Source organism: Aspergillus versicolor (genome assembly GCF_001890125.1).
Source record: "Aspergillus versicolor CBS 583.65 unplaced genomic scaffold ASPVEscaffold_3, whole genome shotgun sequence".
Taxonomy (NCBI): domain Eukaryota; kingdom Fungi; phylum Ascomycota; class Eurotiomycetes; order Eurotiales; family Aspergillaceae; genus Aspergillus; species Aspergillus versicolor.
This window is the reverse complement of record NW_024467526.1, coordinates 659,313-676,261: the sequence shown is the minus strand read 5'-3', so window position 1 is coordinate 676,261 and position 16,949 is coordinate 659,313. Positions and strand designations below refer to the sequence as shown.

Below are 16,949 nucleotides of genomic sequence, written 5' to 3'. Positions count from 1 at the left end.
AACAGTATAATTATTATAATATCACACTCACTTCAGCGTCATGTTTATCTTACATCACGGCGCCAACTTGAGCGACCAGGGTCCTTTCTAGTGACAGAAATGCGACGCATAAGACTCAAAAGGCCAAAGCATGGGGGAGGACCAATACTACTGAGTGATGAATATTTTCTTTTTCTTCTCTGGCGCCTTACCCCCTCCATATAAAAGTACCTGCGAGTTTGCTGTGCCGCGGACTTGCGGCGACCCAATCAACCAGGATTGCAAGGTCTGCGGCGCTTCGACCTAGTGAGGCTGTACTTGCGATTGGGAATCAATGAACAGCTGGCCCAGGCTAAAACAGCCTTGCCTGTAGGACGGGGGGCCTTCTGTCGTCATAAAGAGGGGGATTTGGCGCTTTCGTTTCTCTCACTCGGACTTTGACCACTGACCCCTTGAATATATAATACTGAATCCGGCAGCGAGTATTTCTCCTTTTGAATAATCACAAACACACACTTTTTTCCTGCTGCTGAAAAAATGGTTGGAAAGTAAGGAAATCACTTCGTTCCATATACGGTCACGCTGATATGATCTCACAGGATCTGTTACCAGTTCGCACGAGATGGGACCTGCAAATTCAAATCATGCAAATTTGAACATATACGCCAGGGAGACTCACCAAAGGCAGCAAATGGCCCCGGTCGACGTGGAGGCTCCGAACCCGATGAGTTCAACGAGCTCTCTGCATGGAAGAGACAGATCGCCTACGGTCGAACAAGTCAACCACTCGGCTCCAGGCTGGGAGAGTTCTTCAAAAAGGCCAGAAAGCTGATTCAGGGACACGAGAGCTCATTGCAAGAGGTTATCCAGTGTCTCTCAAAGGAGGGTGGCCTGCGACGGATTCAAGAGCTTATTGAACGGGACTTTTCTGTCCTGTCGCCAACAGCGAAACGCACTATATTCGCTGAGGAGATGCTGCCTTTCATAGAGGTCATCACATATCCCAGCTTACTGACCTCGCTGGTCCTGGAACAGGCCGTTGGGAGTATATACAACTGCATCTTCGGGATTAATGCGCGTCGGGCAGCGCCGCTTCTACAATTTCTAGCCGATACGATACAACTTGAAGTCGAGGCAGATGGCGAGGCTTCCTGTATATACCTTGAATCATCCTTATCGGCCTTCTGGCACATTGTCGACTTGAATTCGACGGCCTTCATCCAAGAGTCGCTACAGCAAGTTGTCCAGCGGTTCGCAGACCTCCTGAATGCCCTCCATGGCCTGGACGGTGGAAGTGGCCTTCACCAGTCCGTCCACTACCTTGAGCGACTCCAGCGCCGTCTAAATATTGGACTCTCTCTACCAACGTTGCTGGGGTCTTCGCGGAAAGTCCCATCCAATGCTCCACCTGTTGCCTTTGTCGCACAGAAAGATCCGCCTGGGAAACGCCACGACAATGACCACGCCGACATTGGGAAGGTTAAGATCATGCCGACCTTCCAGGAGATCCTGTCATCACGCACGGAATACCTCCCCGTGAAGGACCCGCGTCAATGGCATCTTCCTGGGCTGGCCGGACTGCTAGACAGGAACTTCCGGCTCTTGCGAGAAGACACTGTTGGGCAGCTCAGAGACGCCATTCACGCGGAGCTCCGGCCCCGGGCTACGATACATGGTCGGAGGGGGCAAACCAGAATGCACATTTATAGAGACGTCCTCGTCAAGCAGGTGGACCTGCACAAGCGTTCCGGGCTGCAGTTCCTCGTGCAGTTCTCGCAGCCAACGCAGGTCCGAGGTATGTCGAAACAGAAACAGCAGGACTGGTGGCAATTATCCAAGCGCCTGCAAGCAAGTGCTTTCGTTTGCCTTCTGGATCGCAGGGGGACTGCAGTGTTCTGTACGGTAGCTCCGCCTGATCTTCCGAGTAAAAGGCCCGGTGCAGTGGAGAAGAAGGACCCAAGAATGGCCAATTCACTCTCGGGGGACATAAATGTGGCTTCAGTAGTGTTGGAGCTTGTTGAGCCAGGAGAGCATACATGGCAATATATTTTAGACTGCCATGGAGCGAAAGGGAACCTGTCTGCGATGTCGCTGGTGGAATTCCCTGGGATTCTTCTGCCCTCATTTCAACCTACGCTGCTTGCTTTGCAGAAGATGCAAAAGGCCGCTGATATTCCAATGTCAGATTTCATTGCACCCAGCGATACAAGCAGCCTGTCGGAGTTCATAGATGTGCCGCCGCCGCTGTACTCGGTAGTCCCCGGATTCAGCTTCGATCTAAAATGTCTCATGAATGACGGCTCAAGTTTAACTGTTGAACATTCCAAGCCCATCGATATAAAGACTCTTCAGAGCAAGTCCACTCTTGATGATGCCCAAGCAACAGCCCTGGTGCGCTCACTCCAGAGACGAATCGCTCTGATCCAAGGCCCGCCAGGCACCGGCAAGAGTTTTACAGGAGTGGCATTGATCAAGGTGCTTTTAGCCAACAAGAAGAAGGTCAAAAAGGGGCTTGGGCCTATTCTCTGTGTGTGCTATACTAATCATGCCCTTGACCAACTCCTGGAAGACCTGTTGGACAACGACATCACCACCCAAATCATCCGCATTGGGTCTCAATCCAAATCCGAGCGTTTGCAGCCACTGAATCTCCGGACTGTTGCCAGAGAGGTTGACAAGACCCGGATGGAGAAGCACAACCAGTGGCTATTACGCACGTCACTGGACGAAGACGAGGAATCGTTCCAGGAGCTCAAGCTCAACTCGGCAGGCCCAGCGCACAGACTGAAAGAGTATATCAAAAGGAGTAACCCCCTGCACTACCAGCAGCTCTTCCAGAAGGATGCGGATGGCTTTCAGAGGCAGTCTAAATCAGGACCTCTTGGAATCCTGCACTCATGGCTCAACGGGGGACAGCGACACGGGCATACTCGCCCCATACCTGAACTGGCCATGGTCCATGTAGATATGATGACAGTGTCAGAACGCCGGCTCCTACATGCACACTGGTCTAGCGGGGCCCGAATGGAGGCTCTTTCCGAGGCACGGTCGCTGCTGTCATCGCATTCTGGAACCAAGCACTCTCTGGATAGAGTACAGGATGAAATCGACCTCCGCTGCCTTCGAACGGCAGACGTTATCGGGGTCACCACAACAGGTCTGGCCCGAAACCTGAACATGTTGCGTCGTTTACCGTCAAAGGTTCTCTTATGTGAAGAAGCTGGCGAGGTTCTCGAAGCGCATTTACTCACCTCGTTGCTACCTTCTCTGGAGCATGTTATCCTCATTGGCGATCACCAGCAGCTTCGGCCTCAGATCCAGAACTACGAGCTTTCTAGGGAAAGTAGCTCTGGAAAAGCGTACTCCCTAGATAGATCTCTATTCGAACGTCTTGTGGAGCCTGATGATGGAGTCGGGGTGCAACTCCCCTTCTGCAGTCTAGAGACGCAACGCCGTATGCATCCGTCCATGTCTCGTCTAGTCCGTGACACCCTATACCCAAGACTGCAGGATTCCCCCGTAGTCTCCGAGTACCCTGAAGTTATGGGGATGCGCCATCGGTTGTTCTGGTTGGATCACCGACATGCAGAAGGCGATTCGTCTGGCGACGACGCCATTGCAACATCCCACTGGAACGACCACGAAATAGACCTGACGATTGCCTTGGTTAATCATCTTATCCGACAGGGCACCTATGCCTCTGGCGATATAGCCGTGCTTACGCCCTATCTGGGGCAGCTCCATCGCATACGGCGGAGACTTGCTGGTTCCTATACAATCACCTTGGGCGAAAGGGACCAGGAAGACCTTGATAATGCAGGATTTGCGGCTGAGACAACAGACTCGGATAGTAAAGTTATTACCAAGTCCTCTCTTCTCCAAACCCTCAGAGTCGCCACTATTGATAACTTCCAGGGCGAGGAGGCCAAGGTTGTTGTGATCTCCCTGGTAAGAAGCAACAAGCAAAATCAATGCGGCTTCCTCCGGACGCCTAACCGGATAAACGTCCTTCTCTCGCGGGCCATGCACGGAATGTACGTTATTGGTAATTCAGAAACATCCAAAGGGGTCGACATGTGGAATAAGGTGATCAATATCTTGGAGTCCGAGGGTAATATCGGTTCGAGTCTTGACCTCTGCTGTCCTCGCCACCCGGAGACACCCATCACAGTATCGGAGCCTGACGACTTTCTCCAACTCGCCCCAGAGGGAGGCTGCAGCCTGCAATGCGGCAAGCGGCTCCGGTGCGGCCATCCCTGCAAGCAGAAATGTCATTCTGATATGCTACATGCCGCGGTGTACTGTACGGAGCCTTGTCAGCGTCCTCAGAAGGGATGCACCCATCCCTGCCCTAGGCCCTGTGGAGACCCGTGCCCGAAGAAATGCCAGATTCCAGTGTTTGATGCTGGACGTATCCTACCCTGTGGCCATTCCATGGCTAGTCTGCCCTGCTGGCAGTCTCAGGACCTGAGCACCGTCAAATGCCCTACGCTCGTGAAAAAGGAGGTTCCGCATTGCAAGCACTCTATCACGATCGCATGCCATGTCGATGTCGCCAGCGTGGAGTATCAGTGCAGGCGCCCATGTCAGACCATCCTCCCATGCGGCCATAGCTGCAAACGGAGATGCGCCGACTGTCTACAGCGCACTGCCGAGGGTGTTGCGACAGACCATGGACAATGCACCCAGCCATGTGGACGGCCTTATTCAACATGTGCCCATTCCTGCAGCGCACCTTGCCACGATGGCACGCCATGCGGTGAATGCACGGCGCCGTGCGATGTACAGTGTGGGCATTCGAGATGTCCGCAGAAGTGCTCTGATCCATGCCCGCCCTGCGCCGTATCTGAATGTCTCTCGTCCTGCCCTCATAGCACATGCTCAATGCCTTGCGCTGCGCCCTGCAACCACGTTCCTTGCTCGCGGCGGTGTGAAAAACCCCTAAGCTGCGGCCACCAGTGTCCCTCTGTTTGTGGAGAGTCTTGTCCCCCTGCGACATTCTGTCAGGTGTGTGCAGCGGAGAGTATCAAGAGCACCCCGGTCGATTTCATTCTCGGTGATGTATACGAGGAAATAGACCTGGACGTTAACCCGTGCATCTTCCCTCAGTGCGGGCACTTTTTGACCATTGAAAGCATGGACGGCCAGATGGATTTCCGGAGCCATTATAATATGAACGATGAGGGGAGGCCGGTGTCTATTGCCTCGTCTTTAAAGCCGTTCTCGATTGACGACATCCGGACGTGCGCGACTTGTCGTGGATCGCTGCGTAATCTATCTCGCTATGGAAGGCTTGTGAGACGGGCCTTGCTAGACGAGGCCACCAAGAAGTTCATCGTATATTTGAATCAATCATATATACCAATGGCACAGGCCTTACCAAAGGCTTTGTCTGAGCTACGGGATGGAGAAGGGACACGAAAGACAGCGGATATAGCCAAGCGGATTTTCCACGGCGGCTCGAAGGTGCGAATCGAAGGCCCCCCTAGCCATCAAGTCCGGCTTATGGCAACCCATATCAACAAACATGATAAACCGCGGTGGAAGCTCCTGTTAGACCTTCGGGATAGGATATCTACGTACAGGAACAGAGTCAAACTCGAGGAACAACCATACAACCAAGTCCGCAACATGGTCGAGGGGGCCCACCGACGCAACCAAGCCCTAGGCCAGTTCGAGTTTGACGAAGATGTTCTCCAAACAAAGGGCCACCTCCAGGCCACCTCGCTTCTGCTCCGTCTAGATACTGCTCTTCTGGCTGACTTCCTGTCCCTAAAGAAACAGGCCCCTAGCAGCAGCGAAAGCATATTACATGTCAACCTAGCAGAGAACAAAAAGCAAAGCAAGACCCTCATCGACGAGGCTGCTTCCTCTGTCCGTGTCTTGCAGCAGGTCGAGGGGCATATCTTCCTTGCCCAGCTATGCGCGTTAGAGCGCCAGAGTGTGACTGACGCCGCGAAAGCTGAGAGGCTGTTACAGGAGGGCACGAGCGCCATAGACCAAGCCCAGGGCCTATGTGACTTACATACCCAGCAGACACGGGGCCTTTCCGACGAAATTGAAGGCACCCGGAACATGCTGCACGGGTCAACCTTTTACACGCCTGTGACGAGCGAGGAACGCGCAGCCGTCCTGGCTGCAATGGCGCGCGAGTTCAGGGGAACAGGACACTGGTACTATTGCGAGAATGGACATCCGTTTACTATTGGGGAGTGTGGAGGGGCGATGCAGCTGTCGACGTGTCCGGAATGTGGTGCGCGTGTTGGAGGGCAGCATCACCGGACGGCTGATGGGGTAACCAGGGCCAGTGATTTGGAGGATGGGCTGAGGGGAATGCATATATGATCGTTGGGTTCTGGGGCAGTACCACATTACATAGAAATGACAGCTTTTATATCAATAGGCAGTCCCGGGAACGCACATCTCTGGACCGGGAGGATATTCAACCTATGGGGACAGAGCAGAGATAATAGAGAAATTACATTGCATACATAGCAGTCACGAGGAATGATATCACCTGGTTCTCCAGGGCAATCTCGAGGGCTTCCCTGCTACAGCTACTGACTCGGCAGTGTCGGTAGTGTTTGTGGCCTTCTCTGACTTGAACTTATTCATAACCCTAATGTGTGGCAAAGAGATGGCATGACAGACCTGCCCACATACTTCTGCCTGGCCTTGCTCACTATATAACTCTTGCCATCTCCACTATATGACGTTCCTTCCAGTTACTACACTGGGGTTGCTCCTTCCCACAATAGTTCCAACAGCACGCCCCCGTCCACGGTCACCAAACAGAAGCCCGGCGATTCGCGTTATACCACCTTCTCAGCTCTTCTTCAGTACCATAACGAGCGGAATAGAAATGACGACTAATGAGCGGTGTTTTATGTGCGGCCACCGGGGCCAGCAAGGCGCCCATCTCGTCGAAGAATCCGACGAATCGGTTCGTATTCTGGATTCCATAGCCCTAGTAAGACAATAAATAGACACTAACAAACAACCCGTTCGATTATTAGGTCCGAATACTAAAGGCAAAGGGCTTGATAAACTTTCGCCTGGTGTCGGTAGAGAATGGCGTGGCACTCTGCGCCAGATGCCACATTGAATACGACGACCACTGTGACCCCAAGCTCATGTTCTACCCATATGGGTTTGGGCCAGAGAATAACTATGGCCTGGACGGTTTCGACAGCTATTACAACGAGGGGAAAACAGGGTTTGACCCTGTAGCCAAAGGAGGAGAGGACGATGACGGGGGTATCACCGAGCGCGAGGGCACTGATTTAGAATCCATGGATGCACCCCTGGTATTCAACATACAGCGATGGAGATGGGAGATCGGGCCTGAGTCGAGCTCAGATGATAAGGCCCGAGAACTCGCTGGTTCATTTATGTAGTCCATGGTCCCAGTCAAGGTTTTGCAAAGCCACGAGTATCTGGAAAGCGAGGTCCCTGGTCGAGAGACGAGTCACAGCCAAATCGGTGGCCATGGCCGAAGCAGTAGTAGAGTGCAAATTGGGATTGCGTTGAGAACTATCCAGGCTTTATGGGAGTATTGGGTTTGTAATGGCGCTGGTTCTCCAGGGCAATCTTGCAGTCCTTACGGCTGCAGAATTGATTCAGCTACTGGTAGATAATAATATACAAAGCTTTTCTTCCAGCTGGTAATTCCTTCTATCCTATCCCAGGAAAGTCCCATCCTGAGATGCATCACCAGCATTGACCGAATGCAATAAGCCAAACCCCCCATCAGTCACAGCAGTTGCCCCGTTCACGTAACTGCCCGCCTTGGAGCTCAAGAACACAACCAACGAGGCAATATCATTAGGAGTCCCTACTCTGCGGTTCGGAACCATGCTTGCCAGCACATCTGGGCCGCCTACTTTATCAGAAAGAATGGAGGACATCTTAGTCGGGTAGAAGCCCGGCGCAATGACGTTGGTCAAGATGTTTCGCGGGCCCAGCTCTATGGCAAGGTACTTGGCCATCTGGATAAGCGCTGCCTTGGATGCACCGTAACTTGGCATAGCAAGGTGTCCAGTACCTCCGGCGATCATTCCGGCGATAGAGGAGTTGATGATGATCCGGGATGCGTCCTCGCGCTGAGCCTTTGCGGACAGAAGGGGGAGGAGTCTACTTTATTTAGCATTTCTGATTGGAATATGATCTAGCTGCTTACTTCTGAACAAGTAGGAATGTCCCTTTGACATTCAGGTCCATTACGTCGGAGAACTCTTTGTCCGAATGCTCTTCCAAAGGTCCCATTCGGACTGTTCCCGCGTTGGCGAAGACGATATCAACATGATCGGTCGACTGAGATATCACACTAACTAGTCTGTCGAGCTCATCGGCACGCGAACAGTCCGTAGGCACGGCAATTGCCTTTGCATTGGGATGTTTGTTGAGCAGTGCATTGAGTCCTGCAACGGCCTTATCACAGTCAGAGGGAGACCGCGATGTTATGAACACTTGAGAGCATCCAGCTTGAAGTAATCTAAGCACTGTGAGCGTCGTTGTACTTATCTGTGTTTCCATGAAATGGTCTACGTACCCCGATGCTGCATGGAAACCAAGCCCTCGACTGCCTCCTGTGACAAGGGCAACTTTGCCATCGAGGGAGAATATTCCCTGGAGGTCGACAAGAGCAGCTTCATCTGTATGCGACATTGTGTATTTTTTGATAGGTCATGAAATTGTGGTCCTTTTCTGAATCTTCAAGAAACATACGCTCTTTTATAAACTTGATTAATCCCATTCCAGTTTTCTAGACCTTGTCTCTTTAGATCAACTATGAGCCCAGGGCTAGACCACCAATTTGCCGGTGCATTTTCATCCCGGCGATGATATATCCATAGAGGCACAACGTGAAATATTCAAATGACAAATATATTTCTCGTCCGTATCGTATATTCGCGATAGCCTAATCGGTCCAGGTACCATCGTTAGGAATCGGCCGAAACTATGCGCCGCTGAACCCGAATCACAGGGCCCCATGGGGAGGCTGGTTAGGGCCCATGAGTCAAGGTCCATGTACCATGGGAACAGGCTGACTACCTGTCACGCGGAGAAAGCCCAGTTTCTTATCTGTCGATCCTTGGGTACGTGCACATGGCTTGGATCGAGACCTATTCCATACCATGGCTCACCCGCCGTTGCAGCCGATCGCATGTAACGGCAGCGAGAGGCGAAATTACAAATTCTGGATGAGAGAGTCTAGACGCTCGGGTCTATAAAACAAGTGTCAGCCTCAGAATTAAGATCAAACAATGCCGTTCTTATCCAGCCTTTAACCAGTCTAGACATGGTTTCCTTCGAAGGCCCCTACCGCCCATTCCAGCCGTCATTCCAAGATGTCCTAGACAATATAGCCCCAGAGCCATATACACTATCCGCCTTCAAACACTTCTTAACACAGCGCCATGCCATCGAATCCCTCCAATTCCTCCTTTGCTTCCGGCACTACGCGACCCTCTACTCCCTGGCCGCCCCGGAACCCGAATCAGCCACAGAACACCCACAACGCGAAGCACTATCTACATTATGGCAGAACCTCGTGTCTCTCTATATACTCCCCGAGTCTATCAATGAGATTAACATCACTACTCAACAACGGCACGCTTTACTAGCCCACTATCCTCCGCCCCAACCTTGGGTTCTGGAACAGACAGTACAGCAGATTGCGGAGGCACTGAGGACATCCGTCTTCGCGGAATTCGTCAATAGTGTCGATATGCAAAGTCGCATGTATAGGGTGTACACAAGGACCGCAAGTATGCCGGCAGTGCCGAAATTAGCGTACCTGGCCCCGACGTCTCCTGATTCTGAGGCTGCGGTGCAGGTGAAACGGAGTACGTGGTTTAGATGGCCGTATCGGCGGAAATACAGTATAGACCATGATGACGGGAAATGGAAGAAGAAGGCGAAGAATGTCGTCGGATTGTTGCATATTTGAGTTTTTTTTTTTTTTTTTTTTTTTTTTTTTTTTTTTTTTTTTTTTTTTTTTTTTACTAGACATGTATATCCTCAAGCAAGCCTAAACCAGTGGCATTAAGAAATTACGCACCAAACAGCGACATTTTGTAAACTTGACATTACTCAAATCATTCTCTAAGATTGCCCCAACACCTTTAAACACTGCATTTTGATATTTCTAAGCTTGATAAAGCATTTCCTGCATATTGCAGGGTTCTTTAGCCGTGGGTCATTACTTGATGCATTCCTTTGTTCTTCTCTCGTCAGCTCAAGACATCAGAAAACATCACCTCTATATAAATGTCTGAAGAAACGCATAAATCGGAGAAAGTCCTCCCCAAGCCCGGGGAGCGCAATATCCTCATCACCAGCGCTCTGCCATACGTGACAAATGTGCCTCATCTGGGGAATCTGGTGCAAAGGTCAGGTTAATGTCCTCCTTACCGAGTATATCCAAAAGCTCGATGCTGTCAAGATCCGCGGTGCTATGTCAACTGCCATCAAGCCAATCCTAATTCCCGATCATCGGGATGCTGACTTGGTAAAACCTGGCCGTGAGATAGGCCAAGCGGCGTATTTGTTCAGTAAGATCAAGCCGGAAAAGGGCGCTGGGTGGCGCAGAGTGTTCGGGGCAGGAGGTGGATGGATAAGGTTAGGGGGCTAGGCCGCTCCAAAGGCGAAGGGAACCACGGATGGGAAGTAGAGACGAAGTAGCAGGAAAATTGAGTGGTCTGGCAGTTTACAGAGTAGATGGGAATGTAGAAGCTCTTACGGTTGTCGCTAGTTCTATGAGATGCACCATTCTATGCTCAATATATAGTTATCCATCCTTAGGGCACATACAACTAACGAAGCTCAACACTTTTATTATTAGTAGCCCCATTCTTTACCATCACTCCCATTTATCCAATTATCACAAGTAATATACTCTTCACGAAGAGAAAATGGCCTTCGCCGCCTTGGTCCATCTTGCCGGTCCGGCCACTATAAAAGTGGCAGCTGTCTCAGATAGCTATCGGCCAGTTGATTAACAGGCTTCAACCGGTGGAGGAAGGACACGAGTTCAGAGAAATGTGTCTCGGCATGATTGCTGTTTTCATGCGACAGCAACTCCGCGGCAGAGTAGACCATGTACGGGGTGAATGGATGAATCTTATCTGTTAGCATGGGCGTTTCCCGTATATAGGAAATGAGGTAAGTACCTTGAAAACACTCAAACTATCCAACGACCGACACAGAATCGCAACTTGGGCGGCAGCACTCTGTGCATCCTTGTACAGACATACTGCCTCTTCCCCCAAATCATCCTTGGCAAGGAAGTCCCGCAGAATATTATGCAGGTATATCACCGTCGCATGGGCCATCATAGTCGCGAACAGATGCATGGGTCCCGATGACCAGACACTCGCATCGGATGTATACGAGATAAGCTGCAGTTTCTGGCGCAAGCTTGCATGGATCCACCTATGTCGCTCCCAGAAATCGCTGTTGGTGCTCCCGTATACGGACTCGACGAGTGTCTGTTGTCTGTGTGAGGCGCAGCGCCCGCAGATGGTGACGAATATAATTAACTGCGTAAATGCGGAAATGGGAGACTCGGAGGCCATGGCTTCAGAGAGGAACGGACCGATTCGCGGGTTTTCGTCTTGGAAGTCTGGTTCTGATACTGGGAGTCGGGTGCAGATCTTCAAACGATCAGTATAGAACAATCAGATGTATGGAGGGTACTTACAACGAATTCGCTGAAGTTGAGGGGCCAGTTGTTGCGTATACTGACCAGTCGATCAACGCAGTAGACCATCCAGAAGGTGCGTCGTCTTTCCTCGGTTTCTGTGGGAGAATGCTCCATTGCTTCAGCCAGAATGTTGTGCTCGCAATCTATTTTGTATAGTCCCAGTGGCTGGATCAGACGGCACGCCCGGCCCAGACTTAGCCAGCCTCTTCGGTAAAACATCTGCAAGAACTCGTACAGTGAGACCAATGCCCACGCTTGTACCTGTTCAAGGTCGACAGGGTCTAAACCAAAGCTGTTGAGTTCCAGCTCCTCCAGTTCTCTTCGCGTTTGGAGGTAGAGGCCTTTGGCGGTCCTGGTGTACTGTGATGATAACGACGCAGCTACCGTCCACATAGCGAGCTTCAGGCATGTTTGGCCAGGTGTCAGATGCGAACTACTTGACCAGTTGAAGAAGCGGCGCCTTTGCATGAAGGGCATGCATGGGTGGACGCGGTCAAAGTATAGATCAGTTCTGCGCCGTCAGCATTTATCCACAACTGCTCAAGGCGTACTCACAGATCTGACTTTTCTAGATCGGAGAGACCACCTCCGTTAGGAGACTGTCCTCCCGGGTAGCTATCGGGGGAGAGCATGCCATTAGGAGGTAGACTAGTCGATAGAACTGGATCCTGGTCGACCTGGCTGAACTGCAGGTACTTCGCTCCAGATATATCGTCTTGTTCGGTTTTTAAGCCTCCTAGTCCGCTTTCCTGCAGGCGGTCCTTGAGCTCAGCTATATCTGGTCAGCTTTCTATCGTATCAGCTATGAGCAATGCTCGTACCAACTTGCATTCGGAGGGTCCTCAAAAGACCTTTCTTTGGCCCTCTGGCCGATTTCCTCGCAATGATTCTACATGTCAAACCGCCGTCCACGCAGGCACCGCACTTGGGAGACTCTCCATCGCAGCGGACCTTACGCTTTCGACATTCCTCGCAGGCGACGTGGCCTTGGGCCCCGTGGCCGTCTGAGAGCTGGCGGGGTCGGTGATTAGGATTCGCTTTAGGATGAGTCGCGGCCATCGAGCGCAGTACGCAGTATCGCAAGAATAATAACAAAAAGCACTCTTCCCTGTCAATGGGATCCTAGACGATCTGCTCCATTTAACGCTATGTCCATTCCTCGACCCAGCCAAAGCTTTTCCCGCTTTTGTATCTAGTGCGAGTCAGAACCAAGGGACATGGCTGCTGGTTTGCAGGATAAGATTGACAGCTTGCAACCCTTGGTTCGAATACTTGGACGCGGTCTAGATCGTCGCTTATCATGACATCGAACAGGAAATGGCCTGTTTAGCATTTAAGCGAGTACGCTGGCACGGGGCGTTGCTGCAATGGTACTGCCCCAGGTTAACTTTCAGATGTTCTTCGGTTCATTCCCCGAAACCTTGATATTGCTTACACAAGCCTTGCAAATCATTAAAAGCATAGCTTAAGCTGATATTCCCCACTGTCAGTTGCGAGCGTATACCCTATAACCCTCGCTTCGGGCTTTGGGGCCCGGATTTGGCAGATGACGTACGTTGGAAGCTTCACATTAATAATAATTAACAGGCTGTCTCTTGCTTCTATATTCTTATTCTTTTATAGCGAACGGGTAATATGCCGTCTAGCCTCTCAGAACACTTGGATAAATCTCCCCGCGGAGCCATCTCATGATCCAGCGTGAGTTATTATTAATTAAGTACAACGTTCACTCCACTTGAATCACCTGGAACCAGGTCTCGGATAAGCAACGTGCCCAAGCCTTGGTCGATCGATCACCGAATTGCCATCGCGATCCGACTTTCCGATTAGCCTATACGTGCGTATGCGTATAGCTTGGGTGATGCATCTACGGTACACACTGACTGTATCTGCGATATGATAAGTCACCTCCCGTGTTGGTCTTCTAATGGGATATTGTGAAGCATATTCTATTGTCGTTGCAATATCTATAATATTATAGGATTCATAATTAATATAATAGATAGGAATGTTATTACTCTCAGCCGACGCAGTTAAATAACTTCTACATCGCTAGTATGATGGATCCAGTCGGAGCATCGGACTAAGAAGCTACTACTCCACCGATCTTCATCCTTACTCTGTATATCAATTCCTTAGCAGGAAATGCCAATTTGTCACTGCAGTCCCACCGCCTGCTCGCTTTGGTTATCGTGAAGACAAGATGCGTTCGTATTCAGCTGAACCTGGCTCCCGCCGAACCTCATAACTCTTTTCAACCCTATTATGAGCTCAACGTCGAGCAGAAATTCGACTAACACCCAAGAGACAATATTTTTGCTTGCGCCTAGTTTCGATCATGGGTACGTGCTGTAGTCCGTTATTCTATATCGAGACCTAAATAGACTAACATAGGACAAACAGGTGCGCAAGAGACGCTATGCCAGGCGCCAGAGGCCAAAATCCATGGTATTGAAGTGCAGCCCCTAGTCCCCGAGTGTGCCAGCAGATATACTAAGTACAAGCCTCGCAGTCGACCCTTACGCCATGACAGAGTTTGAAAGCACTTTGACGGCACAGGGTACTGAAGGGTGCCGTCGATTCCTGGACAGTGGGATATCTAAATATGAACACCCAGAACTATGCGTGTCAAGGGCATTGATTATTGCCCTAGGACAAGGTCATTCGTCGATTGCTGAAATACTCCTAGAGAGAAGTACCCCCGAAGGTGAACTGATGGCGTATGAAATGTGGGGGGTTACACCACTGCACATAGCAGTTGCATTGGACGATGAAGCTATGGTGGAATTGCTTCTTATGTCCAATGCCAGTCCACAAAGACAACTTCGTGACGATTTGGTTCTGGTCATCTTCATGCTTGAAGCCCTTGGTGAACGCAGCGGAGTCTTTCGCCAGCTGTATTATCAATATATGCGTCTTCCAATTTCAACACCCCTTGGAACTGCTGTTGAAAATGGCAATCGGTCTCTGGTCGATGCACTAAGAAGACGAGATAAGAACACCTATTTGCTTCACGCCTTGGTTTGGTGTGAGCGGGACACCTGGTTGAGGGAGCTACTGCCTGACTATTTGGACAACGTCAATCAGCCAGATGAGACTGGATCAACACCCCTGCACTTTGCTGTTATGGTGAAGTCTGCACCTTGTATTGACATGTTGCTATCTGCTCATGCCGATGGGACCTTATTGAACCTAGACGGGCTCAGTCCGGCCCATATGGCTATTGAAAAGCAGCTGGACATTGGTATATGTGAGCGCTTGATGGAATCAATAGATGACGCGAACATGGCTAAACTGTCTCGAAACTTTTTAACATCTGTTCTCAACCACGCTTCACCATCACGAGCGCTAGTTAGAGCACTCCTGAATCGAGGTGCATCGATCGATGGGATTCCCGCCAGAGACTGGTGGAAGGCCCTCGGTCCCCCTGAAAGGGATAATGATTCCCATATTCACATAAGCCGAAGCATGAACCAGACATATTCTATTCATCGATGCTACAATGTGAATTTCAATGTGCTTGATTTGCCTGCATACTTTTGCGACGCACACAGCGAAATCAATATGCTGTACGTACCTTGGCCCGATCCCTTGCCATTAATGCTAATATTGCCAACTTCAGGCTCCTTCCTAAGAGCTGTATCGACCCTTCCTTTCGCTCTAGACTGGATCCGTCGCATGCGATGGGTCCGTTGAGTTTCCGTGTTTTCAACCACGACAGATGGGAGCGAAAGGCCATCCTACCGCAGTTGACGCATCTCACAAGACTGCCCCAAAATAAATGTATGTGAATCTTTACCGAGATGAATATCAAGAGGCTGAGTAAATCTAGTCTTTATCACATTTTCCATCTCCATTAAGTGTCCAGAGGGGTTGCAAGACAAGCCATTAGCAAATGCACAGGACATTCCACCCGAAGGCCAATTTATTGGCTGGGTGTTGACAAGGGCAGAAAGCAAAGGGAGCGAGGACCGTTGGCAGGACGCTAAACCCTATGATTCCAGACTACGAGTTGTTACATACTTCTCGACTCTGGATTGCGGATGGATCCCCGAGTCACCCGCGGAGCTATGCCTTAATCTTTTGGTTGAGATGAATTCTGACTGGCACTTGGTTTACGAACAGTCTTTGCAGTACTTGAACCGGATGGTGAGCAGACATAGCCAGAAGGAAGACCAGATGTATTTGGGAAACTGACTTATACATGGAAAGCGCATCAAAGTCTTGCAGCAAGAAGGCAGAAACAAGAGAATAATCCGGGAGCTCCTCCGTGCTAGTCTTGACTGCTCTCGCTTGGTTAGTGCACTCCAATTGCAGGTCCATCGCATAACGAGCCAGGTCGAGGTATATCGGACCCATGATTATCTACGCGATAGCCTACACGATGATTCAGCCCTTGGAAACGTGTCGACATCCACAGAGCAGCTGGAAAAGGACGTGAAAATGAAGATTTCGGAACTCAGTCAACTGACTCAGGATCTTATCACTTTGGTATATCCCTCACGAGCAAGCTTTATACTATCACGTCGAACACTAACATTTCCCCGTGTACCAGGAATTCAGCCTAGTGTCCATCCACGAGGCACAGCTGTCTACGAGCATGTCCGTTAGCATGAAGCGGCTGAGCTGGATTACTGTATGCACCTGCGTTTTCTAAACAGTCACAGAGGGGCATCAGCCCTTGAGCATCTGCTAATATGAAGATCAGTTTATATACCTTCCTCTCACGTTCGCAGCCGTATGTTGACTGACTCTTTTCAGAACCACGCTTACTCACAACTGGCTGAGGTTGCTAACATTTAGCAGAGTGTTTTCGGCGCCAATATCAACGTCCTCGCGGACAATCCAGGATGGTGGTGGATGGCCATCTTAGCGGGTGCCTTGATGTTTATGACCTTCTCCGGGTGGGTCCTATTCAAATACACCGAGGTAATATATAATGCCTACCATTCCCTGAACGGAGCAAGTGCTGACCATCGGCAGCTCGAAAATCATCTGGAAACGGCTGGAGACGGCATATATTCCACAATTGCCAACCGGTTCGGCGGGAGGAATAGGACCGACAGAGAGCAAGGCATAAAGGATGCGTTAGAATAGATATTACTGCATTCAATAATACTTTTGAATATAGCACGAGGTAGATCTAAAGGTAAGGAAAGTAGCAAGGCTAATATGCAAGCTAGTCGCATCTTAGGTGCAATGCTGGGTTAGGGTTATATAGAGGGTTCAGAACCGGGCCACACGGCCACGGAACAGAACACTA

The 16,949-nt window shown here is 50.4% G+C and overlaps 6 protein-coding genes across 6 annotated transcripts; 4 read left to right on the top strand and 2 right to left on the bottom strand.

Annotated features, from left to right (window-relative positions):
* Positions 1-430: 430 nt before the first annotated feature.
* Positions 431-6,484, top strand: ASPVEDRAFT_163989 (putative NF-X1 finger and helicase domain protein). The gene is made up of 2 exons (XM_040808623.1): positions 431-527; positions 579-6,484. The coding sequence occupies exons 1-2, from the start codon at positions 517-519 to the stop codon at positions 6,322-6,324; spliced, it is 5,757 nt and encodes a 1,918-aa protein (XP_040665574.1). The 5' UTR covers positions 431-516; the 3' UTR covers positions 6,325-6,484.
* A 357-nt stretch (positions 6,485-6,841) lies between these two features.
* ASPVEDRAFT_81401 (uncharacterized protein) lies at positions 6,842-7,376 on the top strand (the record flags this gene model as incomplete). Its single annotated transcript, XM_040817036.1, has 2 exons — positions 6,842-6,922; positions 6,996-7,376. The coding sequence occupies 2 exons, from the start codon at positions 6,842-6,844 to the stop codon at positions 7,374-7,376; spliced, it is 462 nt and encodes a 153-aa protein (XP_040665573.1).
* Positions 7,377-7,517: 141 nt separating this feature from the next.
* On the bottom strand, positions 7,518-8,785 carry ASPVEDRAFT_526752 (SDR family NAD(P)-dependent oxidoreductase). Its single transcript, XM_040814680.1, has 2 exons — positions 8,159-8,785; positions 7,518-8,112 (listed from the first exon to the last, which is right to left on the bottom strand). The coding sequence occupies exons 1-2, from the start codon at positions 8,644-8,646 to the stop codon at positions 7,659-7,661; spliced, it is 942 nt and encodes a 313-aa protein (XP_040665572.1). The 5' UTR covers positions 8,647-8,785; the 3' UTR covers positions 7,518-7,658.
* Positions 8,786-9,263: 478 nt separating this feature from the next.
* ASPVEDRAFT_70115 (regulator of G-protein signaling domain-containing protein) lies at positions 9,264-9,931 on the top strand (the record flags this gene model as incomplete). Its single annotated transcript, XM_040816057.1, has 1 exon — positions 9,264-9,931. The coding sequence occupies exon 1, from the start codon at positions 9,281-9,283 to the stop codon at positions 9,929-9,931; it is 651 nt and encodes a 216-aa protein (XP_040665571.1). The 5' UTR covers positions 9,264-9,280.
* Positions 9,932-10,935: 1,004 nt separating this feature from the next.
* Positions 10,936-12,745, bottom strand: ASPVEDRAFT_81398 (Zn(II)2Cys6 transcription factor; the record flags this gene model as incomplete). The annotated part of the gene is made up of 5 exons (XM_040817034.1): positions 10,936-11,103; positions 11,154-11,636; positions 11,684-12,197; positions 12,242-12,458; positions 12,508-12,745. The coding sequence occupies 5 exons, from the start codon at positions 12,743-12,745 to the stop codon at positions 10,936-10,938; spliced, it is 1,620 nt and encodes a 539-aa protein (XP_040665570.1).
* Positions 12,746-13,951: 1,206 nt separating this feature from the next.
* ASPVEDRAFT_81397 (uncharacterized protein) lies at positions 13,952-16,783 on the top strand (the record flags this gene model as incomplete). Its single annotated transcript, XM_040817033.1, has 10 exons — positions 13,952-14,028; positions 14,090-14,134; positions 14,191-15,255; positions 15,309-15,469; positions 15,519-15,835; positions 15,899-16,177; positions 16,242-16,322; positions 16,395-16,424; positions 16,493-16,615; positions 16,670-16,783. The coding sequence occupies 10 exons, from the start codon at positions 13,952-13,954 to the stop codon at positions 16,781-16,783; spliced, it is 2,292 nt and encodes a 763-aa protein (XP_040665569.1).
* Positions 16,784-16,949: the final 166 nt, after the last annotated feature.